Consider the following 25,573-nt stretch of genomic DNA (forward strand, 5'->3'; position numbering starts at 1 on the left):
GGAAAAGCAGGTATGGAGATAGTGACCATCTTTGACGGGGATAACGTGCTTACTTTGTTCGTGATTAGTGAAGATATTCGAAACGTGAGGATCCTCGGCACCCGAGCATGCTTAGTCTGTTTTCTGGGACAAGGAACCAGTGGAACCACCCTTAGTTGACACCTCTATATGAAGGACACCCTCTATTGACAATTCGATGTCACCTCTCTAATTCGAAAATATTGCGTTCCTGCCCCACCCACTTGGATGTGATGTGATATTCTCTTTTCTTGTTGTTTTCTCTGGCTACCCGAGTTACCTCCCAGTACGCATATAAATAAAATGTGAAAAGGTCACTTGGAATATGGTTTAACCACATGTCACTTTTCCCTGTCATCAGTTGCACGCAGAGTTGGACTCGGCCGCAGATTCAGTAGGTCTTCTTGGTGAACCCGACTACAGCTTCCGTCTTATTCCGCCTAGCAAAACACGCCACCATATATCCACATCCGTTTTGGTCTTTTTCGTTCTTGGTCAAGCGAAAACATGATATTGATATCAGAGGTGCCTCGTGCCCCTTTTAGCGGATAATTTGCCGGCTTGGTTTCTTGATATTGATGATCAAGGTGATTGATTACGTTGGCCGAGAACATTGTTCAGGGAATAATAGTTTCCACCATGTCGCTTTACCTGTTCTACATTATAAATCACCAGGGGCATTTGACTTTGATTAAGTAAGTTGGATTGACCAGGCCGACCACCGACCAAGCACAGCTGCATCTTGAACAGTTTCATTAGGAGGTGTCAGTAGCCAGAATTAGGTTAGTTTGATGGCTGTTTTGATCAGGAGACAAGATGATATATTGATGTCAAGGATCAAGATCTGGAGACAAAAGGGCATTAAGCTTCTTAATGATGATGATCAAGGCCATTGATTACGGCGGCCAAGGACATTTGTTTTGGGAATAACAATGTTCACGGTGATGCATTACTTGTTCATCTTTATAAATCACCTGCAGTCTTTGACTTAGGTTAACCACGCTGACCTAGCACAGCTGCTATTTGAATGACTTCATGTGGAAGTTAGTAGCCAGAGATTGGTGTGTGTGATGGCCGTTTTGGGCGAGATAAAAGATGATAGTGATATCTAGGGTCAAGATTTGTTTCGACAGAAGAACTGTCGGTGCGTGCAACCAGAATCTGTGAAGGCGGCAACCTCCAATCATCTAGACCCAGCTCAGTCGAACACAGTGACTATGCTTTTAGTGTGTTGACATTGACGTGAAGTTGTGATCACTTTGCGGAATGGAAAATAAGGGCTCCATGGAAACTAATGGTTTTAAACTAGGAACATAGGGCCTATAGCTTGGGGGCAAGAGAAGTCAGTTAGCTTTGGTTTAATGCGTTATGTTTGCCATTGTAACCAAGGAGAGCAGCTTATCAGAGAACAAGGCCAAGCATTACCAGTAGATTGACGCAGAAGCGTGGGCAAAAAGTCACTTTTCTGTTGGATTACTTTGGTACTGGGCGAACAGGGCCTATGGGTTGTTGAAAACATTGCCTGAGAAGTGACAAGAATGATAATTAGAGACACAGGTCATCAGTCTCACACCGCTAATGCCTATGTGTACATGTTTAACATAACCAATCTCTTGCTTGCCAAAAACGTATGGGTATTTCTTCCCTAGTTTTACTACAACCTGATAGATGTCAAGTCAAGAATTCTCTGAATACGTCACACTAATCCTGATCTCTAATGATGATTTTCATGAGTTTCAGGGTGGTTTTGGATTTGGCTTGTGAATTGGGTAGGCTGACACATACATTCTGTTCTCGTGAAGTAGACTCTGTTTGGAGGAGTGGAGGTTCTCCTAAAGCTGTTTTGCATAAAAACACCTCCCATGCCCTCCTTGTCCCCTTAGACATGAACCAAACACTTAGATGTCCTCCCATCAAACCACAGAAGAACAAAGCATGCACACAGTATATGTGAACGAATGACGTGTGGTCAGACCTCAGCGATGGGAATCGACCACCTGCGGCAAGAGAGATGTAACGAGCGTCTTCAAGATACGAATTGACTACTTGAGTTGCTTTTACACAGAGATGGCAGTTTGGGGATACTTTTTTCTTTGGCTGAGTTTGAAGTGGTTTTCCTCTTGTGACACAAATATTGGGGCGATACTGGTTTTGTCTCTCCTCAAGAAGCTTGTGGTTGTTATGCACTCATAGTACTGTACATACTTGTACAAAAGTCAAGTTATCGTGATACGAATATCAGAGAGGTCACCACGGCAACTTCACCTAAAGGTGACATGTTCTTTTATCGTGTTTCTAAATACAGATATACCCCGAAGTCGTTCGACATTAGTCCTCGGCACTATTTTTTTGCCATCTCGAGATTGGCTATTTGGAAATCCATTCTATGTCGAGGAATTGGTCGGATATGAATATAATGTGACGTGACGCGTATCCAAAGTCTGTTAGGCAGAATCAATTCAATTTGCTTGGTTTCCATTTCTTGATTTCTGCACGGATCTTCGAATCGTGAAAATCATATCATGCCAAGTAAATTTTATGATTACTGTGGGTTTCTATTTCAGAAATTGTTATTTGGGTGTATAGTTTTTAAAAAGGTTAAGGGCTCTGCAAGTGTTACGTGCAACTTACGCGTCACCTGTGTACAAGTTGCTGGCCGAGTTGCTTGCTGAGTGGCGTGTCAGTTGGGTGGCAACTAGCCCGAATAAATCTTAGCGTGAATAAATCTTAAAACCTGAAGTCTAAAACACATATTTACCAGCGCATGTCGCCATTAGACGTTAAAGTGTTAAGATGAAATGAATTAATATCTGCGACCAGGTGGCTTGAAGTGGAAACCATTACGTCCAATTGTTGAAATATGTCGCTGGTTTATTAATTTATAGCCCAGATTTTGTTGTGTCAATTGAGGATTATTTCGAATAATTCGAGCGAATTTATTCGGTTGATCAATACAATGGAGGAGATTGAAATCGTAATCTGCAGAATATGTTTTCGTTTAGTCGTAATTGCAATTTTATTGTTCCATTTACTGGTAAAGTGCAATAAATGGGTTTAATGGATTCTGGTATTTTTTTACCAGGATGGATTTTTGAATTTGTATCTGTATTATTTATCAATAAAGCTGTTTGGGGAGCTTAGTTTGGGTATATTTCTGCTAAATACCCTAGATACCAAAACTCCAATGCTGCGTGACTACAACCAAATTGACCATCTAATAGCGGTAAAAACCAATCCATGGAATTGCTCAGCTGTGGGTTTCTTTCATGTTATTGCCGCTGGGTTGCTCGAGGCCAAGTGTGATTGCGATGATATGGTTCTTTGATCGTGTAAGACTGATTCTCTATCGTACTGTGGCGCATCGTTCTCCTGCGTTTGTTCTTGGGGTGCTACCAGAAACTGCCTCTGCGTTAGTTCTTGGGGTGCTACCAGAAACTGCCTCTGCATTTGTTCTTGGGGTGCTACCAGAAACTGCCTCCGTGTTTGTTCTTGGGGTGCAACCAGAAACTGCCTCTGCGTTTGTTCTTGGGGTGCTACCAGAAACTGCCTCCGCGTTTGTTCTTGGGGTGCTACCAGAAACTGCCTCTGCGTTTGTTCTTGGGGTGCTACCAGAAACTGCCTCTACGTTTGTTCTTGGGGTGCTACCAGAAACTGCCTTTGTGTTTGTTCTTGGGGTGCAACCAGAAACTGCCTCTGCGTTTGTTCTTGGGGTGCTACCAGAAACTGCCTTCGCGTTTGTTCTTGAGGTGCTACCAGAAACTGCCTCTGTGTTTGTTCTTGGGGTGCTACCAGAAACTGCCTCTGTGTTTGTTCTTGGGGTGCTACCAGAAACTGCCTCTGTGTTTGTTCTTGGGGTGCAACCAGAAACTGCCTCTGCGTTTGTTCTTGGGGTGCTACCAGAAACTGCCTCTGTGTTTGTTCTTGGGGTGCTACCAGAAACTGCCTCTGTGTTTGTTCTTGGGGTGCTACCAGAAACTGCCTCTACGTTTGTTCTTGGGGTGCTACCAGAAACTGCCTCTGTGTTTGTTCTTGGGGTGCAACCAGAAACTGCCTCTGCATTTGTTCTTGGGGTGCTACCAGAAACTGCCTCTGTGTTTGTTCTTGGGGTGCTACCAGAAACTGCCTCTGCGTTTGTTCTTAGGGTGCTACCAGAAACTGCCTTTGTGTTTGTTCTTGGGGTGCTACCAGAAACTGCCTCTACGTTTGTTCTTGGGGTGCTACCAGAAACTGCCTCTGCGTTTGTTCTTGGGGTGCTACCAGAAACTGCCTCTGCATTTGTTCTTGGGTGCTACCAGAAACTGCCTCCGCATTTGTTCTTGGGGTGCAACCAGAAACTGCCTCTGCGTTTGTTCTTGGGGTGCTACCAGAAACTGCCTTCGCGTTTGTTCTTGGGGTGCTACCAGAAACTGCCTCTGCGTTTGTTCTTGGGGTGCTACCAGAAACTGCCTTCGCGTTTGTTCTTGGGGTGCTACCAGAAACTGCCTCTGTGTTTGTTCTTGGGGTGCTACCAGAAACTGCCTCTACGTTTGTTCTTGGGGTGCTACCAGAAACTGCCTCTGCGTTTGTTCTTGGGGTGCTACCAGAAACTGCCTCTGCATTTGTTCTTAGGGTGCTACCAGAAACTGCCTCTACGTTTGTTCTTGGGGTGCTACCAGAAACTGCCTCTGCGTTTGTTCTTGGGGTGCTACCAGAAACTGCCTCTACGTTTGTTCTTGGGGTGCTACCAGAAACTGCCTCTGCGTTTGTTCTTGGGGTGCTACCAGAAACTGCCTCTACGTTTGTTCTTGGGGTGCTACCAGAAACTGCCTCTGCGTTTGTTCTTGGGGTGCTACCAGAAACTGCCTCTGCATTTGTTCTTAGGGTGCTACCAGAAACTGCCTCTACGTTTGTTCTTGGGGTGCTACCAGAAACTGCCTCTGCGTTTGTTCTTGGGGTGCTACCAGAAACTGCCTCTACGTTTGTTCTTGGGGTGCTACCAGAAACTGCCTCTGCGTTTGTTCTTGGGGTGCTACCAGAAACTGCCTCTACGTTTGTTCTTGGGGTGCTACCAGAAACTGCCTCTACCGGCTCTGTTGGTTTCTGGTAGAATTTCAACCACTTAAACAAATGAAAATATTTTGCTTTACTCTGCATCATATTTATGGACCTCACGTCGTTGAAGTAACTGTTATGGAATCCACATTATCAATAGGTAAGTCAACCACAATTAAAAAAGTAGTCATGGTATTTCCATGGCTACCATATCATCATGCTCAATAAGCGTACACTGGTTGAATACTATTTCAAGCAGTATTCATATATTCGTGTCTCATGATATGAACCCTTAAAAATATAAAATGTATAAACACCAATTATAGTTTCCGAGAGTATCAATTTGGAATTGTATACTCTCCATGCGACGAGAAAATGTCAGATTTCATTTTGCCAATTTGTTATCCATTGGGGTGTACGTTATGCCGTCGAGATGCAACAGATCAGATTTGGCCCCAATTATAATTTGTCCGTAACATTGGGTCCTGGCTCACCTCAGACATGTCAGATATTGTGGTCAAAAACTCACCTCATATTTTGATCTACTTGCTTCTTAAGTGTTACATGATGGCTTAAGCCATCAAATGTGCGAGCATTTGGATCTCAAAGGGTTAAATGGCTCAGCAATGCTGACTGTGATGTATTGCCGTCTTTGTGTGAAGTTACGGCTTAATGCAATCAAGGAGATAAGTCTTGACAAAGTGGATAGTGATGTCGATCGAAATGCTCAAAGACGCCAGTCAAACTTAGGAAAAAATCAATCGAAATTGATTTGAGGTCGATGGGAATTAGTCCTGTATGAGTCTGTGGTGGTACTACAGGTGGTATTTGGTTAAAGGGATTGATACTGCGCTGGAGGTATCGGTTGTCTCACTAAATGCTGTGAGGTGGAGATAAAATGTTGGCCCAAGGTGGCAGCTGAGTTCGTTTGGAGTGAAATCGCCACTCCACCCAAGCAGTGAATGGTAAGAAAACCAACACCAATACTAAGGAATCGATTTAATACTGAAACACCTTAAAATAAACAATGAAATGTGAGTTTGACTGTCTTTCACTGCTTCCATATTTTGCAAAAACCGGAGTTTCACATCGTAAAACAGATGAATTCAAGTCATGTTTCTAATCAACTTTTCCATATCACTCCGCAAAAGTCCATCCTCAGTATCGCTCTTCGAGTGGTTTTTCTAATTCCTCTTCTCCTATTTCAACTCAAACATGCTCGCTCAATATCCAAATTCAAAGGTTAAATCTCCCGAAGTTAGAAATGATCACAACCGCCTTTGTTCTGGTACCTCTGTTGCGATACATCTGCCAATATCTTCTCATTCCGTTAATTCCTGCGGAAATGTGGTTGTCACAATTTTGAATTTGTTTTCTGTTGTTGTTAGGTGAAGCGTGTCAGATATTGATAATGTGGGGGTGTTTATTTTTGTGTTGCTTTAATTAGTAGTATCTTTTTCACGCCTTACTTTTCTGTTTATTCATATTATTTCACGACTTGACAGATTTCAATTAACCAAACGTATTGAGTTGGCACATCGGCGAATTAAAGTTTGACTTGTATCGAATAACATATCACAGAAACCAAACTCAGAAGAAAAATATTGGTAAAATTTATGCTTTAATCAGTTTGCTGTTCATTGACGCGTTCAATAGGTTTTTAATTTCTCCCAAGTCAACATCATGAATGAAGTATTTGAAACGCTCTCTTTCAGGATAGCAATCACCTTTGCATATAAAGGTTGGTTGGGGCCGAGGTTGGTTAACATGGGGGCATTGTTCGTGTGGTTTTGTTGCAGTTTTGCGGCTTCGCTAAAATTTTACATAACTTCCACATCTGACGTCCATTTTGCTGTCCTTCGTTTATGATATTGTTGATTCAAACCCTCGTCATTTTGAAAATTTGATTGCGAGGGAAAAAGCGTCGATGGTAAAACACACGCCTGCGGCAGGTTTGCTCAATTTGAAATTGGATTGATGTGGCAAATCTGCAATATTGCGGATGATTTAATCATGTTTTTACCTGCCCGTGCGTAATGAAGTTGGTGTTTCACAATATTGAAACCAGATAAGGGGTATTCTATGTCTCAAGTCAGGTCTAAGGAATTGATACCTCACTGTCGATATTAGTTGTAGTTCATTTCCTCCCTCTCTTGTTGCCTGTTTTCCTCAAGTTACTTTACCTTGAGCTTGGCGTTCGTTTTAGTTGGGGTCTTCATAAAATGTTTTTATTGCCTTCACTGCACAAAATGATCACAAACCAAACTAATGAAAACTAAAAACTCATCGAAAAGTGATTGAAAGCTAAGAAAATACCTCAATAGGACTGTTCACTCTTACCAGGTTTACTTTAGTGCGTGCGTGTGACGTCTTAAGAATGTATTTTCGGGCAACTTGAGAAATTCATTAGCGTCATGTGTGATCATATTGTTCGGAGTTATTATTACGTGAGGAGAAGACGAGGAATATATTCATCTCTTATTCTAAGATTATTCAGAGAGGGAAAGGAGAGACGAGATGGTTTGTGTAGCTTCATTGGCTGATCTATGCCATAATATCGGTGAAATCATGCCTCTGGTGATCCAGAGCCTAAAATCAGGAATGTGACATTTGTGATTTATGTGATTTTATCATACTTTGACAACTTGATCACTGTCTCTATGGTTGGTGGTTGGTTTGATACACAGAACCCTCAAGAAACGTCCCCCAACTGTCGTGAAAATGAGGCCTTAAACTTTATTCAGCTGCTTCCAAAGTTCTTTCTGTATTATCCTTTAATACATCTGACCAAATATAACACAAATCGCAACCGAATCACAGATTCTCCTGGGAAATCAATATCTGTCTTCAAATTAAATTGCCGGTAATTGCTAGATTTGATATTGACCACCTCTAGCGAGCGATGTCACTACTTGCAATTTAGATTGCAGGTTTCAGTGATTTAGATTACCCGTTTGAGAAAGCTTACCATATTTTCCTAATAGTCTCAGCAACCCTGCATCATCGGATACCAAAGATCTTTCCCTCGTGTATCGCATGCTTGTTTTGGGTTTATCTCAGACATATTGGGTTGTACCTCAGTATCTCTTGGGGAATTAAAACTTCAAACTTTAAAATTGAATCACAAACTCCGGATGAGTGTATCTATTTTCTAATAAATTGCTAGGGTTGGTTTCATGAACTTGGCTCCGATTTGATCAACATTTGAAACGACAGTGCCATCTGTGATCCATTCTGAGAACCACATCCATTTCTACAACGTCCTTAACACAAAACCGAGTATATTCGGTTTTCTGCATTATTATCAAAATCTAATTGAAATGAAAAAGTAAATTGCTGTTTTCACACCTAATTTTGAAAAAATGGGCATCACCAGATTCCCCCAGTGTATGGAGCTAAAAGGCTAAGGCTGAATTCTGTGGACCATCTAATATCAGCCTGAAAAAACACCTCTCTTGACATGTAATTCGCAGGAAATTAACTGTTTGTGTAGCTAATGGCAACCTATCCCTAGCCTACAGAACATATAACAACACTTTATGTCAAGTTTATGCACGTAATGGGTGTCGACAGGAAAAAGTCTCATATTTAAAAATAGTTATGTTTAAATTATCACTAACATGAATGTGAATTGTGACTTATGTGTCATATCCTTGTCAGTTCATGCACAAATGAAAAACAACCTGCCCCACAAACGCCATCCACTTGTGTGCTAAATGGATATTAAAAACATCTAAACAGCTATATACATGTAGCTCTGCATCATTTCTGTGTGCCTGTCGAAGGTAACCAAAAAGTTGTCCACCAGTTTTAGCAATTGTGGGTATGACGATATTTACAAAATGGCAATTTGCGCCACCCCATAATACATACAAAGTATTTGCCATTTATGTTCACAAATTACTACCTTATCATGCATTTACCATCAAGTACCAACATATGATAAAGTCGCTAACGTATGAATTATCACCATTGTTATGATATTTATGGTAATGTTATTGAGCAGAATAACTGTATCATTATGTTGTCGTGGTTAACCGCAGAAAAACTAAACCGTATTGTCATCCATAACCTTAGTAAAATCAGCAGCAGGGCCAAGTGATCATGTGAAATGAAAAGTTTACCATCTTTGCGGCTCATAACACAGGAAGACCACGAGACACTTCCTAAAAAGTGTCAGTACTATGTAAGCTAAGACTTTAATGCGTCTTTTTGGTTATCTTGTTCAACGTCAGACAAGTCCTTAAGTGGCTTTTGATCCAGTTTTTAAAGGAGTCGAAAACCACCAATTTGCTTCTCCAGTTGAATCTAAATGGCTCGATGATCAACATCTAAAAAAAAAGCGAGCTGATGATTGTCTATTTTGCATCCTGGCATCTTTTTGGTTCTCCGGTTCAACTTCAGACAAATTCCTAGGTGGATTTTGATCAAGTTTTTAAAGCAATCAAAAACCACCAAACGGCTTTTTGAAGGTGATATTTCCACCCGTAAGTCCAAACCCTATTGCAAAGGAAGGTTGGTGACTTGCTATCTGGTATGCATTTATTGCTCTCTATAAAAAAGGAACGGTTTTTCTGCATCTAGCATTGATCCTTCTATCCAGTATTTCCTGTCCTCGCATCTGTTGACAGGTAACCATGACACAGATAGACAGATTAAAGAAGACTGCACAATCAATGCCAATAGTCGTGCCACACTCATAAAAACGACCACAACGCAAAATAACACAACCATGAAAAAGGCAACTTTGCTTTAGTGTCTTTAGATGTGGTAAGAGGATAGACTGGGGAAGAATAGACAGAGATTTTTGCTTAGAGAGTACCGGTACTTTGAGAAAGGATTTGTAGAAAATTGAATTTTTCGCATCAAAATATCAAAAGAGTTGTGTTGGAGAAGGGAATTGCACAGAACCTTAGACGTAGGAGCCACGTACGATGCCATGATTCACGAATATCAAAAGGGGTCCCCATGAAAGTTGCCCTCCGAACCATTCATCGACACAGATGAGTACTTGACATGTGACTTGATGAATCGCCCCCTTGGCAGAAACTTAATAATCTTGATCGATAATGAATATATTTCATTTTCAAGATTTTCAAAATCTTACTACCAAGCTCTCTTGCTTGTAATCAGTCATCGTATAGCCACACCCAAAGTCGCTATTACAAGAACGAAACCATACAGTTTGAACGATAATGGGAAGCACTTTGATGATTAGAATTATCATTCATACAGTGTGTGTGAATTCAAGGTTCTTCAAGAATCCTTCCTGGTTTGTCAACAAATTGTGCCTCTGGCATCACGTTAATGATCTTCTTGAAGGAGTCACCTACCACCTGGTTCCAGATAGCCAACTAGCATGGCGCAGAGGTGATCATCGCAGAAAAACTCTCTAATTATGGAGGTTCAAATGAATGACCTGCTATATGAGCGCGCCGCAATATTGAATGAAAAAGTACACCAATAATTACAGAAAAGATACACCTATGATTACAGATATCTTTTTTCATGTGGTGGTTCTGTAAGAGGTTGCTAACTGGATTGCCTTGAACAATCAGGAAAGGATCCTTGATTGACAGATCGTAGGCTGATCAAGCTGTGTCATTGTTTTTTGCCCAAATCGCAGGTGCATCTGCCGGCATCGTTTCTTTCCAATGCAGCTTGATCCACTCCTTGATTCACCGTGCCACATTTGCAGTTTTGCAGAGGAAAGCGAGTGCCGATGCCTGCTCTGAGTGATTTGATAAGGCTTCCCAATTCGCTTATCAGTTGGTGTAAAACCGTGTGAAAATTGACACGGTAACTGCGATGGACAGAAACTACTCAGGCGGATCTTCCAATGATTTGGGTGAAATACAATGGAGGGCTAGATCGGCCTACCACACGTCAATCCGGCAAAACCTTGCTGGATTGCTAACTACATTACCATGAATGGATGTTCCTTCACAGCCTGATTGTCTGCAAAAAGTGTTGTGATTATTTCTGAGGTATGTGACAGTGATGAGTCTAATTACCACGCTGAACTTTTCACATCGCTATCAGTCTTTGCTGTGATTTGATTATGGCTTACACAACGTGCCATGATGATGTGCAGAGTTTGAAATCTGCCTCTTTCTGGATCAGTGCCCCCTAGTGGTAGAACACTACACCACACAAATCAACAGAGGATCATCCCATGACTCTGCAATGTTTGGGCGCATCCACCGTCAAAAGATCTGTGAGCTGACTCAAACTCAAGACAATTACAGCTCTCTAACCCAGCTGGTGGTGTTCTAATGGTATTTTTCTGCTATCAAGAAACTCCCAATTAGTGCATTGCCTCTGGGTGGAGTTGGCTTTTGACAGCGATGTTTTTTGGCACGTGTGTCATTGTAAGGTTTTTGTGGAGGGTTCGTTAAAAAATATTTATTATGAAGTGAAAAAAATACTCCTGGGGGCAAGAAAGAGGCAGTTTGATGATAAGATATTGAAGCCACTTTTCACAAAATCCCAAAAATTGATATATTTTGTTTTGCAATGAAACTCTGCACCACCCTCCCACCTTTATCAGTTCAAATAATGACTCAATTTTATTTACGACAGGTTTAAAATTGTAATCCGAAAGTTAATTAGCTAACTATCAATTGTGTTCAAGGTGTATGCAAATCGCTTTAGCGACGCTTTGTAAAGCTAATTTCTAATCGTGATCACTAATGTGAAGTGAAACGAATGCAGAAGTACTTTACGTGTACACTTGATAATGTCAGGGTTGATAAAAGTTGATAAAATTTGTAACAGGAAGCGTGATTGCTTTCCAGGTCATGATTTTCATCCCAGGACTCGTCCAGGCCAATTGTAACGTCACAACAGTTTTAATAATGCGTGTTGGCTAAAGAAGTGCAAGACAGTACAAGAATTGTGAGTTTTGTCGACAATACTAATAGATCAGTTTGGGTTCACCGCCTCGAGAATTATCCCTTCATAACACATATAAAGGCCACTCCTGACGCTAACAATTCATACGTATGCGCTGAACGGCATTGTGGGTAATGAAGACAAGTCGCGGTGTCCGCCGAGATAATACATCGCTTCGAGGCCAATTGGTATCCCATCATGCTTTGGCATTGATTTCATGGTGTACAAAGTCAGGACGGCCTCAGGTGCCTGGTGTGGACATTACAGTTTGAGCGATGTTTGAAATAGTGGCTCGAATCAAAGGTTACCTGAGGTGCATTAGGGTTGCCTTCCTTCATTCAAGATTTAAAACGTGATTTAGCGTACATGTAAGATCAGGTGTCAAAGCCTTTGAGAGGAAGAGAACTTTGGCCAGTGGGTCCCTTGGGTTTTCTTGTGAAGGGTACCAAGAACGGTCTTTCTGATGGAACATCTGATCTATTCTTCTTCTTGTGCATTTTCGATTGATAAATTCTAAACAGGGGATTCCCTTGAAGCACATCATAGATATTCTAAAGGTTGTTCAGCTGTTATCCACAAATAATGAACCATACTAGCAAATACACATGCTCATCAGCACGGTGTTGAGACGAGCGGTATGTTATGAATTTGGGTGTGGCCATGTAGGGCTAATAAACCATATGTGAAGATTTCTAAACCGGGGATTCTCTTCGAGTGCATTGTAGATATTCTCAAGGTTGTTCCTGCGCGCCAAGGTCTGATAAAACCAAAAATTGAATTCTGCAAATAGATTTTCGACCTGTCTTTGCCTGTTGTTGCATTTCCTTGATATCCAATTTCGAGGTCGATGAAGCTTATTGGACAATCGATTTGATCTCATGAATATTCATAACCTCGTTAATATTCGATAAGTCATTGGTTGCAAGTGGCTGCTGCAACATTGGGAACCTGTTGAATTGATGTAGCACAGCCTTCTTTACATTCTATAGACTGCCAAATTTTAAAGACACAAAAAAAATGTAACTGTTTAAAGTACTTTGTTGTGCTGAAACTTGAAGTGAGATGGTAACTTTCTTCCCTTCCAAATTTTAATCGATTCTTAACTCAAGGATAGAATCACTTCATCACATTCAAAATTGACAAGCTTTTAACTTGCTATTCTGCTTGGAGGCAAATGAGACATCTTTCACTTTGTTGAAGTCTTCAAGATGGCAGCTTTAAAATTGGAAGACCTCGGGGTATAGTTACTTTTTATTCCGTCTGGGCCATTTTAACCAACTTTACGGTACATTATAATGGTGAGTTCTGGATCCTCTCTCTAGTAGTACGACCTTGTTCTGCATGAGCTGAAAAAACAAAACAACAAAACTATTTGTCTCGTTATTACTATTGGGTAATTCCTTCCAAACGTTGTGTAAACTAATATCAATATCTACGCCGTCTATAGTTTGTATGAGATTGCATATCGAGGAAAAAAACAAGTGAAAAAACAGTTAGTCTCATTATTCCTATTGCGTAGTTCCTTCCAACAGTTTGGTAAACAATTATCAAGATCTACAGGGTCTCTTTTGTATGAGAGTAACTCATATTCGTGTGGCGGAGAAGCAAATATTCATTGAAATCACAGCATCTATTATCATAATTCAGCCCCAGGGGGTGCTTCACTCAATCACTTATTACCATTCGTTCATCTTTATGTTTTGGTTTTCCCTTATGATTTGCTAGCTAGTTGGAGACAGTTAGATTCCGGCTACTTTTCAGTAAAGGCAGAGTACAGGTGTTATATATGACCCCTGTATGCAAAAAATGGTAAAAAATAACAGGAAAATGTGCCGCGTACACAAAAGGGTCAGGTCTGCAAGAGGCACCCCCCTCTTTCTCAGACTCCTTGGTCCTTTAATAAGGCAATCAGTACAACCCATCCACCCGGGTCCTGTGATTGGTATTCATCGATTCCGTATCTTAGTGGTGCAGTTCAGTCATCGGGTATCTTAATATTTGATAAGACGTACATCTAATCTCGGATTCATGAATACCGATTTCCGGAATGGCCAAATTCGTCGATTGTCGCATGAATTTCTAACGTGAGGCTCTGGGTGTTGTGAAGTATGATTGATTGATTGGCTGGATGGGCCAGCAGTTACTGGAACTGGATGAATAGATTCTAAAGTATTCACGAATGAACATATTTCATGGAGGATTCGGTGAACGAGGATTAGGAACATCGCCAGAACTAAAGGCCTAATTCCACTGCGGTGTTTTTCCAGTCTCCACCAATAGAAAACTATGCTCGGCCCCAGCGGTTCATTGCCAAATATCCATTGGGACCAAGTTCAGTTTTCTGGTGGCGGCACTGCCAGAAAGTACCATATTGGAATCGGGCCTTTTTGGTTCAAGTAAATTCCTTTCCCTGATGTCAGTAGTGTTGTCTGAGGCTGCCCCCCCATTGCCAAATTCACATTTAGACCAAGTGTAGTTTCCCGCCGAGGGAGGTTCCACTGTACATAAGGTAATCTGGTACAGTTATAGCCTCTGCGTGCATTACTATATACTATAATTGTGTCTCTTTACCTTACTTGTAACTCAAATTGGTTGACCAAACCCATGGTACATCAGTTGCCTCTTTTACAGTTATTATCACCATCAACTTGTCATGACCAATAAATAACACCCCAATCAATCCGATATTCTTCCGTAATTCTGCAATTTGTCTGCGTACTTCTGTTACAAAATGTCCAATATTTGCTGTGTATAGCAATATTAATGTAACTGCCGATGACGTCAGTGGTCACTAGGTGGCTATGTGTACAGGATAACCTCGGGACTGAAAAGTGCTGTCCTTAATTGAGAGGTGTCCTGATTAGAGAGGAAATTTCGGCAGCTAACGCGAAATTTAATCTACGCCGAATGAAAAAGGAGACAATTTGCGAACCTATGGCTTCACTTGACTTGGTTTGCAGTAATTACTATGAGTACACATCACTAATCAATCTGATGTTTACCCTTTAATTTCTGCAATTTGTCCCCGAACAACGTAAAAAAATGTCCAATATTTGCCGTGCAAAGAGAAACGGGTGTAAATTCCGACCACATCACCGATTCCCTTAGCGACCATGTATAGTGCACTGCAATACAATTTGAGCTTGTTCATACATGTATTTCTTGTTAGTATTTATTTATATCAGGCCATGCCATGCATCAGCTGAGCGTGTACATTTTTGAACGAAATCTATAGATTCCTGGGCATAGAGTGTCATCCCCCAATGATAAACCCCTTCCACAAATTTTGTAGGATGGAAAACCGTCCTGTCCTCGATCATGTTCTTGGAAATTTGCAAATATTTTGCAAACTAACATATCTTGTTTCTACCTTTATGGCATTAATAATTCCCACAATGTTTGGGCTGTGTATGTGGTTGCCATGGGTACATGTAAACCAAATATTGGCAGCTATCGACTCATTTCCGATGCCAAGAACATGTATTATGGTCGTTGAATCTCTCACCTGGCTGTTACGTTTATCGTGCTGTGTTTCGTTTCGTCAGATAGGTAGCAGCACCTGCTGTGAGGAGGTCTATTCAAAAGCTCCTTGAATTGAAGTATCTCGACTGCTCTTCCTTCACACCTGTCAGAGTTGGGATCTCGCCGTCATCTCCCGTGATTATTCACCAAGGCAAAATAAACAAAATGATCTTTTAAGACAGTAATATTAAAACATTTCTTTATCTTTCAGCAGAATAACTCATGACAAGAGGAAATCAAATATTTTATAAAAATTTTCAAATCGTCTTTTCTCTATATCTTGTAGTATCCTGTTTGCTGACATCTGCGGTTTCACCTCGCTGTCGTCACAGTGCACGGCGCAGGAACTTGTTCAACTCCTGAACGAATTGTTCGCCCGGTTTGATCGTCTTGCCCAAGAGAACCACTGCCTCCGCATCAAGATCCTTGGCGACTGTTATTACTGTGTCAGCGGGCTGCCCGAGGCCCGGCCCGATCATGCCCACTGCTGTGTCGAGATGGGGCTTGACATGATTGATGCCATAGCGTAAGTCGAAATTCCTCTCATCTTTCCTTTGCGAATATTCATGAAAAGATATCGCTTGGAAAAAGCTGCATTATCATTGCTAGGCTCAACCACAGTGTGGCATAGTGAGATCAAGCAATCATCTGTATGACTGAGATCACGTGTGCTCAACCTGTTTGTTTATTTTGCAGCTTGGTTCGTGATGTGACGGCAGTCGACGTCAACATGCGAGTCGGGATTCACAGCGGTCGCGTACACTGCGGCGTCCTCGGCTTACGCAAGTGGCAGTTCGATGTGTGGTCAAATGACGTCACTTTGGCAAACCATATGGAGGCTGGTGGCATCCCGGGGTCAGTATAGAATGTGGATTCAATATTCTAAAAGGTCACTTTGTGATGAAATTTGAAAATTCCTTTGGAAGCATGCGTTAAGGTGGCAACACACTAGCGCCCTCTCTTATTTGTGTACATTTTGATTTCAGACGAGTTCACGTGACGCAGGATACGTTAGGCTTCCTTGGCGAAGATTACGAGTACGACGACGGATGTGGTGCCGAGCGCAACACATACCTGAACAAACACAATTGTAAAACATATCTCATCAAAGCGGACTCACATCGGATCACTAAGGTATGGGCGTCATCTATAGCTTGGGTCAATACACTAAAAGTTAAATTCATACTTACTGTGTATCAAATACAAAACTGAAACATCTCAAATTCGATTTAGAGTTTAAAATTTGATATTCATCCATTTCAGGAAACTAAGTCTCCGATGCAGACACCAGGGGGCAGGGCAGTGGGGCGTTTGTCAATGTCAGTGGACCGATCTTTCACAAATGGCAACATTGCTAGGAAGATGGGCTACACGGATGACCCACAGAAAAATATTCATAGCAAGTAAGTGAAGACTGTGGCTTTGCTTTTTCCATCAATGCGCTCAGGCTGTTGAATACCCCTCTCACTAACCATTGATACCCAACAGCGTAGGTCTATGTTTTCATGGCAAAACCTAAGGTGCCATCGATTCTGTTACAGACTCGGTTACGGCGATAACACGTGTAAAGACCCCGAAGATGAAGTGAATGAATATCTCGGCCGTGCCATTGACGCTCGTAGCATCGACAGATTACGCTCCGAGCACTGTAAAGGCTTCTTCCTGACCTTCCGAAAACAAGACTTGGAAATAAAGGTGAGTTGATCCCAGAGAAGCAATTCTTATTGCAGAGACATGCTATGATGAGCAATAATGAGTGCCAAAATATGCTTGTAGCAACCGCCACAAAATTGGGGAGAGGCAACCCTGAGGTATTGAGCTCACCAGATTGAAATTCTTTGATATATCTCTTTATCTTATTATATCTCAGGTGTAACCAAGAGGTAATTCTTGATGTAACTTATTTCCTTTCCGTTTCAGTACTCTATGGTGCGGGACACCATGTTCACTTCCCACATGGCATGTGCTATGTCAGTATTGGTGCTGGTTTATATTGTACAGTTAATCATATTTCCAATGTAAGTAACAACCGTGTCGATTTCCCTTTGATCATTGTTGCTAAATTGTAGCGAAGTTGTGCACGTTATGGCCTTAAGTAAAATGGTTGCATTAGAAAAGTTTCCTGGACGCTCGGGAAGTATTTCTAAAACTGGAGCTTGAAGGACTGATGGCGTAACACGATGGATATTGTAACCCTACTGCTAGCTGGAAGTTTGTTCCATGAATTTGCAGACTAGTGTAGGTCATTGGTCAGAAACACTCGTTGGTCGAAAACGCCATAAAAAGGTCACAATTGAAGACTTTGCTCGTCTCGTTTCAGATCGTGGCTCCTGGCTGTATTGTTTCCAATTTGTATTTTCATTCTTGTTCTCCTGCTTCTTCTAGTTATGTCCGAGAATTTACAAGTAAGTATTCGCTAAACTGCTTATTTTTGCGCTTTGCAAGAAACTTTTTAAAATTCACAACTTTCCAAAATTATAACTTTATTACATCTGCTTTCAGCAAGATAAAAGCGAGAACACATAACTTTATTGCATCTGCTGTTCTATAATCCCATCTTGTTCTTTCAGTGTATGCCCAAAAGTGTGCGTGCCATCTCGACGCGAGTAGCGGTCAGCCGCGTACTAAGTCAGCTCATCTCATCCTCGTCTGTCATCCTAGTCTTCATATGCACGTTTTGTGAAATGGTGAGTCGCCAATTACTCTGAGAACGAGTTTACGAGCAAACACAGACCATGCGTAGTTTATAACTAACCTTTCAAATTGTCGGTGACCGTTATTATAAACCATCTGTGTCATAGTTACTGATTGAAGAAACTCTCTCTATTCTTTCTTCAATAACTTCGCGTGTTCATTCCCTTTCAGTTTCTGTTAGATGTGACAAACGTCAAGGAGTGCGTCGCCACTAAAAGTGGCATCGCTGTCGAAGACGTGAATATCACCTACGCTAAGTGGTCAAACGTTTCCCTTGGGGACGAGAATGGACTGTGTCATCCAACTGTCACATCACACTTTCCTGAGGTTGGTAGAGCAGTCTTTGGTTTGGATCTTACTGAGTGTTAGTGAGAGGTTGTTGCTCACCACATTGCTATACAGTAGTCTGCAACCCTCAGAATCCTGTTTAACAGAAAGTTGTCTCTAGCAGCTATATGGGGGTTAACCCTTTGATCCTGAAGCTGGTATATTTGTAAATGGGCTGATTTATTAGCCCGAAACTCCTGGCTATAGTCCCTCTTCAATGTTTGTCTTATGACATCCTCCTCAAGACTGACATGACAAGTTTCCGCATTGTATCAATACCATTCTTCTTGATGCGTAAAATGTCTCCGTTTTCATTACAGTATTTTACGTTCTGCGTCCTTATCGCGATGATGTTGAGTGCAGTCTACCTGCACGCCAGCAGCATGCTGAAGCTTATGCTCCTCGTGGCGATGAGTCTTCTTTATCTAGTCTTGGTCGAGCTACCTTACGTGAACTTGTTTGATAACCGCGATTTCCTTGTCAACGTGAACGCAAAGTAAGTTGAACTGGGAAAATACGCACTGCTGGGGTAGGGAGGGGGATGGTGCCAAAGCGTTGGTGAGGCAGATCTGTCATAAAAAGATACTGTTTCTTGAGTAAGGTGATTGAGAGAAGTAGTAGAAAGTATTACAAAATTCACGAGCCGGTTATAACGCTACCCATAAGCACTGTAGAATCTACAGCTTACTGATGCGTATGCCTGGGAGGGGAGGGGGTTCTTACTTCATGTGCTCCCCCTTGTGTGTTGGTACCAAATGGGTGCCCCCTATGTACAGATAGTGATAGCTGACTTCTATCATGTAATCGACCAGTTGAGTACTTACTGGTGTCTGTCTATTTTTAGTTGCTCCCAAATGAGTATAAGGTGATATTTTCTTTTGCAGCTATGGTCTTGGAGTGCCGATGTCCACGCTACCCTTGAAGTGGATCACCATCGTTGTGGTAGTCCTCTTCACAGTTGCATTGTTTATCCACGCACAACAGGTCGAGTCTACGGAGAGGCTTGACTTCTTGTGGAAGTTACAGGTACGGCACTTTCGTCTTCTTGATCTGGATTTGTTTTTGCCACATGCACATACCCCATTTGGCATTGTTCATCCAATGTGTACGGAAGGTTGAGAGTGCAGCTTCAGCTTCTTTAAAAGGCAATAAGGTTTTGATGGAAATATTTGATTTTTCAGGCCACAGAAGAGAAGGAAGAAATGGAGAGCTTGCGGGCGTACAACATGCGTCTGCTTGCCAACATCCTCCCCATCCATGTCGCGGAACATTTTCTCAAAGCACAAGTCAAGAAGGATGAGGTTGGTGAATAATGAGACAAGTTGACGATGCCGTGTTGTGAATAGTCAATAGATGGAGTGACTTGACCTTTGAGATTTGTCTGATGTTCAAAGTGTAAATACACCAAATGTGGTATCAAGAATAGATAAAGACTGATCGTTATTAATTCTCAGTGGAATGTGATTTAAAAAACATTGAGTTGAGTGCTGAGTAGGGCATAATTATATCCCAAGGTCCCTTATACCTCAGTGTCTCTCCCAGGGCAAGTAAACAATCCCACACAGGTGGACAGTAGCCTATAGTGGACTCAATACCTCCGGCGAAAATCCAACAGGGCTACGATGCCGGTGATGATATGATATATTCCCTTTACAGGATCTCTACTACCAAGATAATCAGAACGTCTGCGTCATGTTTGCGTCGATCCCGAACTTCTCCGACTTCTACATGGAGCTCGAGGGGAACAACGAGGGCGTGGAATGCTTGAGACTACTCAATGAGATAATAGCTGACTTTGATGAGGTAGGTAGTCTCGTTCAATTCTGAAGGATCCTGATGACTTGAAAAACCATTGTGTGAAGTTTGCGGTGTTAGGTACATTTGTCAAAGCATACTAACAATAATTTTATTAAAACTGAAGTTCTAACTAAGTAATCCTTTCATTGTGTCTTCACCTAATTTGTTCTAATTACTAATCCCCTTTCAGATTATGGAGGAAGACAACTTCGCTGGGACAGAGAAGATCAAAACAATAGGTTCCACGTACATGGCCGCGTCGGGTCTGACCCCGAAATACAACCTGGCCGACATGAGTCATGTGTTGACTCTTGTCGATTACGCATTTGCTTTGAGAAAACAGATCGCTAATGTTAACATGCATTCCTTTAATAACTTCAAGATGAGAATAGGTGAGGTGATAAACTAAATACTTTATTAGGCTATGTTGTGAAACTTTCACGAAGCCAAAAGTTGGCTAATTAGCCTGGTTTTATAAGTGGTACATGGAGACTAAATATCGCATTTGCATATGTGCATATTCAATATCCAATAGACAATTAGAAATCTTCAAATATAAGTTTTTGAACGAACGGAGTTGGCTTTTAATGGGCAGCCATGTACCTATTACTTCATCTCTGAGAAGCTGGATACTCTTGAATAGACACTTGTTTCATTGTTTGTTGATTTTGTTGAATATTTTTTCCTCTCAGGCATGAATGTGGGACCAGTGGTAGCCGGCGTGATCGGGGCAAGGAAACCACAATATGACATCTGGGGGAACACAGTTAATGTAGCCAGTAGGATGGATAGTACTGGTCAGCTGGACAGTATACAGGTAAGATACTATTATACTATTACGATTATTGCCTCCCTGTACATCAATGCACTACACAATGTACATTATACTCCTATTATTGCCTCCCTGTACATCAATGCACTACACAATGTACATTATACTATTACTATTATTGCCTCCCTGTACATCAATGCACTACACAATGTACAGGGAGTGAACTGTCTTGAGTGTAGAGTGCTATTGGCTTCCAACGGGTATAGCTGCAGTGAAGTTGAAGAAGAGAAAAAAAGAATAGTGAGTCATGACTTCTAAATCTTTGCTATCTTTTTTAGGTTACAGAAGATTTGTACAATATCCTTGAGCCGCGTGGTTACAAACTGACGTGCCGTGGCGTGATCAAGGTAAAGGGCAAAGGCGACATGAAGACGTATTTCCTCGAGGGACAGCCCGACGGACACTCAGAGTATGCACCTCACGATTCTAACGTCTAGATCAGGAGGATTGCTTGGTAGCGGTACAGCCAGACACTCGCGTATCAGTATGCACCTCTTCAGTGCTTATGGTCATGTGGGTACAAATTGACCTGCCATGGTGTGATCAAGATTGGAAAGACTCTCAGATGTGCCTCATGATTCTAACGTCTAGATCATGAGAGTTACTTGGTGGGGCGTCAGCCGGTTAGTCACAATGAGAAAGCACCTCGTGAGGCCCTAGAGTTATAAGGGTACAAATTGACCTACTCCAATGTCTAAATCATAAGTGTTACTTGGTAGCGGAACAGCTGGATTTTTTCAGTGCTTATGATCACAAGGGTACAAACTGACCTACCATGGTCACTCAAAGATTGGACAGACTCTCAGATTAAAAAGCTGCAAATATTCCCCAGTGAACAGTTTGCCTACTGAGTCATCAACCAAATTACTCAGTATTCTGTTTTCAGCTCAGCAAACAAGATGTTTTTGTCATTGCGACCTGCATCATGACATCGTGACTACTGTGATAGGAAAATTGCATTTAATCTTCACGTTGTTTTGGCTTCATTGCAGTGACAAAACTCTCCTGTTGGCAGGGCACTTTATTCTTGGGGGTTATCTTTTCTTACGTATTGACGAATCTGGATGACTTCGTGCGGAACTCTTGCCCAAGAGTCGCATCTTTCAAACTAGTTTCAATCCAAGTTTTGTTAGTGATAAAAATGTTGAATCTTTTGAAAAAGATATTGATGTGTACATGTGCATGTAGCTAGCATGTTTTTCCAAATGAGGGTCACACTAATTGATATGTAAGTAAATGTGTGATTCATGGATGTCTTATCATGTAAATCGATCCTTTTGAATTGTGACTCTGAATCATATGTAAATTCCAGTTAACATACATGTAAATCCCTTTTGAATTGTGACTCTGAATCATATGTAAATTCCAGTTAACATACATGTAAATCCTTTTTGAATTGTGACTCTGAATCATATGTAAATTCCAGTTAACATACATGTAAATCCTTTTTGAATTGTGACTCTGAATCATATGTAAATTCCAGTTAACATACATGTAAATCCCTTTTGAATTGTGACTCTGAATCATATGTAAATTCCAGTTAACATACATGTAAATCCGTTTTGATTCAATCATGCATACTTGTCACAATGTAAATTCCATCTATGATATGTGTAAATTCCTTTTGAGTGATGAATGTTTATGATATGTAAATTGTTTATGATATGTAAATTATTTATGATCCTTAAATATTTATGATATGTAAAGTTTTTTGATTCCTGGTATTCATATTCAAAGAGCCCATATTTTCAACATCTAGAGTTCATGGGTAAGCTAAGGTGGTACAATTATAACTGCTGCAGTGAAAAAATGGCTTTTAGTATACATCAATGCACACATAGGCTATAATTACACCAGGGCTTTAAGTGCACCATCTTACCTTACTGCAAGCCTGATAATGTTCCCGTATGATATTGGTTGTGAGAGGTGTCCAGATTAGAGAGGTCAAATTCAATGGAAACATCCAATATGTGCTAAAGAAATGTCCTCAATAGAGAGGTTGTCCGGAATAGAGAGTTGTCTGCTATGGGCGGTTTCACTGTATATGGATTGTCATTAGATGTTTACTTCCTTATAACATGAAACATGTGAATATTTGATGTTATTTCTACAACCCAGTCATGACGGTGTCAGTATTCCGAGTCATTTAGTCTCTTCCTCATGATTAGTGATAGTTATCAGCACATTTTCTCAAGTTTGACCAGTCAAGTGTCTCTTCTGTCTACCTTGTCTTTCATTCATCCTCTTCCTAGTATCAGCCTCATAATCCTGTTGGATTTTCCTGGAGGTGTGGAGTCCACTACAGGCTACTGTCCACCTATGTGGAAACTTTTACTTGCCCTGCCCTAGAGGTTATCATTACCGGCATCGTAAACCTGTATTTTTGCCGGAGGTATGGAGTCCACTGCAGGCTACTGTTCACCTGTATTAGCTGTTTTCCTTGCCTTCACAGAGCCACTTTGGTACAAGGGACCACAGCTTTAAGCTTCCTCTGACAGAGCCTCATTAATCAGACCTTATATTGAGCCTCACACTTGTAAAAAGCAAGGAAATTCATTTCCTTGTAATGCCACTTCGGTTCATCCAGAAATACAACACTGGGTTCTGACCGCGATTACAACTGAGCCGAATAGTGTGATGGATAGCAGAAGTCATATTCAATGATTAGGAAGGCGTCTAAGAAGGGGAACAGGAAATATTGTAATACTAATTATACTTTTAGACTATACTTAAGAATGTGCCAATTAGTGTAATTCTACATGTTCCCTTTGTTATGCACAACAAGCACAATTGTATAACTGTATGTATAAACACATGATATTTGCACAATGTCTGCATCAGTTATCTGTAAAGAAATATCTTGTTATATATTATTGTGTCAAAAGTTTAATGGACCAACTGTACAATATTGTGTCATTATAAATGTGCAGTGGACCTCCTTCGAGTTCGACCTGCTTGAAAGAAGATTGTTTATTTGTTTGTTATCCTCTACAGTAGCATTGAACTTTTAAATGTACTGCCAAAAATATATAGGATCACGACATAATTTATATATTTTTGGTAAAATCATTGTCAAGTTTTGTATATTTTATACATATCAGTTGCTTATTGTGTCATTTTATCATGAGTTTGTGAGTTAATCATATGAATTATGTAAATATTACTTCATGAATGGTAGAGTCACTTCCAGGTATACATGTGTATGTGGAGTTGGGAGTTCCTGGGTAGAAGATGGCACTGAGGGACCATCTCAAAATTACTATGAAGACAATGAAGAGGTGTGTTTCTAAAGGGAGAGTAGGGAAAATCAAATTCAGTGATTTTGGATAGAAGATGGCACTGAGGGACCGTCTCCAAATAACTGTAAAGACAATGAAGGGTAATGGGTGGGACATTTGTAATTTTAGACGTTTTTCCCATAATATGGCTCAACTTAGATGGGGGTTCCACCAACTTCCACACCTGGAAAAAGGTCTCAAAATGTGCACGCGCTATACTGCCCATTTAATAATTGGTGTGTGTGGGGAAACTTTGCTTTTCAATTCAGAGCCAAAATTGTGGTTTATGTGGGAAACCTTTGCTTTCGAGAGCCAAAATTGTACATTACAAAATTTAGAACATGACTAATAAGAGAATTGAATTCATTTGATGATATTGACATAGTATTGGTGTTGCCTGTGATCCGACCCAACTGGACAATATCCCATTGCCGCAGCGTCTGTGGTGATCATGAATAAAAACTATTACTGATAATCATTTGTTATTATTATGACCACGCCACCACGTCATGGAGTGGTCAGTATCATATCCCGAGCTTGCCACTGGTGAAAGTCTCATCCACCGTTTGTGATTCCATCAGAGAATCATATCTACTCTCATTCATGTGGGAAGATGGCTTGTGGCTGTGCTGAATCTGTTTTGACCACAAAACCAAATCATTATTTCTATCAAATTCCCTTAGTTTGATACTGATTACTTTCAAAAGGCATGAAAACCAATCAATTCAAGGACCCACAGTGTGAAATTGGCTTAGGCGACAGTGGCACTGTCTCGCGGCAGAACAGGGAACTGAAATCATCGTCAAAAACTTTTAGTTCCGCTGTCTACCGCTAGATAGCATCACGTCTTTCACAACTTTGGTCCCCGTCTGGCTGGTGTAACAGGAGTTATAGTCCGCTGTCTTTCACAATTTGTGACTAGTGTAGCAGGAGGAATAGCCCACGTCTTTCACAACTTGTATCAATCGTCTTTCACAACCAATGTAGCTGGTGTAGCAGGAGTTATAGTCCCATGTCTTTCACAATTAATTACTGGTGTAGTAGGAGGAATAGCCCACGTCTTTTACAACTCAGGTCCCTGTCGTTCACCACCAGTGTGGCTGGTGTAGAAGGAGTTATAGTCCCATGTCTTTCACAATTTGTTTCTGGTGAAGCAAGAGCAATAGCCCACGTCTTTCAA

At 41.1% G+C, this 25,573-nt stretch overlaps 1 protein-coding gene across 2 annotated transcripts in view; it reads left to right on the top strand.

The window, feature by feature from the left end:
- The window catches only part of LOC135500393 (adenylate cyclase type 5-like), a 46,797-nt gene extending 21,944 nt beyond the window's left edge, over window positions 1-24,853 (top strand). For both annotated transcript variants that reach the window (XM_064791838.1, XM_064791839.1), the window contains exons 5-20: window positions 15,752-15,991; window positions 16,162-16,320; window positions 16,452-16,599; window positions 16,729-16,868; window positions 17,007-17,160; window positions 17,386-17,483; window positions 17,786-17,870; window positions 18,036-18,152; window positions 18,331-18,486; window positions 18,807-18,982; window positions 19,371-19,512; window positions 19,668-19,787; window positions 20,143-20,289; window positions 20,474-20,675; window positions 20,976-21,100; window positions 21,394-24,853. In XM_064791838.1, the coding sequence (XP_064647908.1) occupies window positions 15,752-15,991; window positions 16,162-16,320; window positions 16,452-16,599; window positions 16,729-16,868; window positions 17,007-17,160; window positions 17,386-17,483; window positions 17,786-17,870; window positions 18,036-18,152; window positions 18,331-18,486; window positions 18,807-18,982; window positions 19,371-19,512; window positions 19,668-19,787; window positions 20,143-20,289; window positions 20,474-20,675; window positions 20,976-21,100; window positions 21,394-21,552 (2,368 nt within the window). In that variant the 3' untranslated portion in view covers window positions 21,553-24,853. The remainder of the gene's footprint in view (window positions 1-15,751; window positions 15,992-16,161; window positions 16,321-16,451; window positions 16,600-16,728; window positions 16,869-17,006; window positions 17,161-17,385; window positions 17,484-17,785; window positions 17,871-18,035; window positions 18,153-18,330; window positions 18,487-18,806; window positions 18,983-19,370; window positions 19,513-19,667; window positions 19,788-20,142; window positions 20,290-20,473; window positions 20,676-20,975; window positions 21,101-21,393) is intronic.
- The last annotated feature ends 720 nt before the right edge of the window (window positions 24,854-25,573 follow it).

The sequence above is a fragment of the Lineus longissimus genome, chromosome 16 (genome assembly GCF_910592395.1).
Source record: "Lineus longissimus chromosome 16, tnLinLong1.2, whole genome shotgun sequence".
NCBI classification, from domain to species: domain Eukaryota; kingdom Metazoa; phylum Nemertea; class Pilidiophora; order Heteronemertea; family Lineidae; genus Lineus; species Lineus longissimus.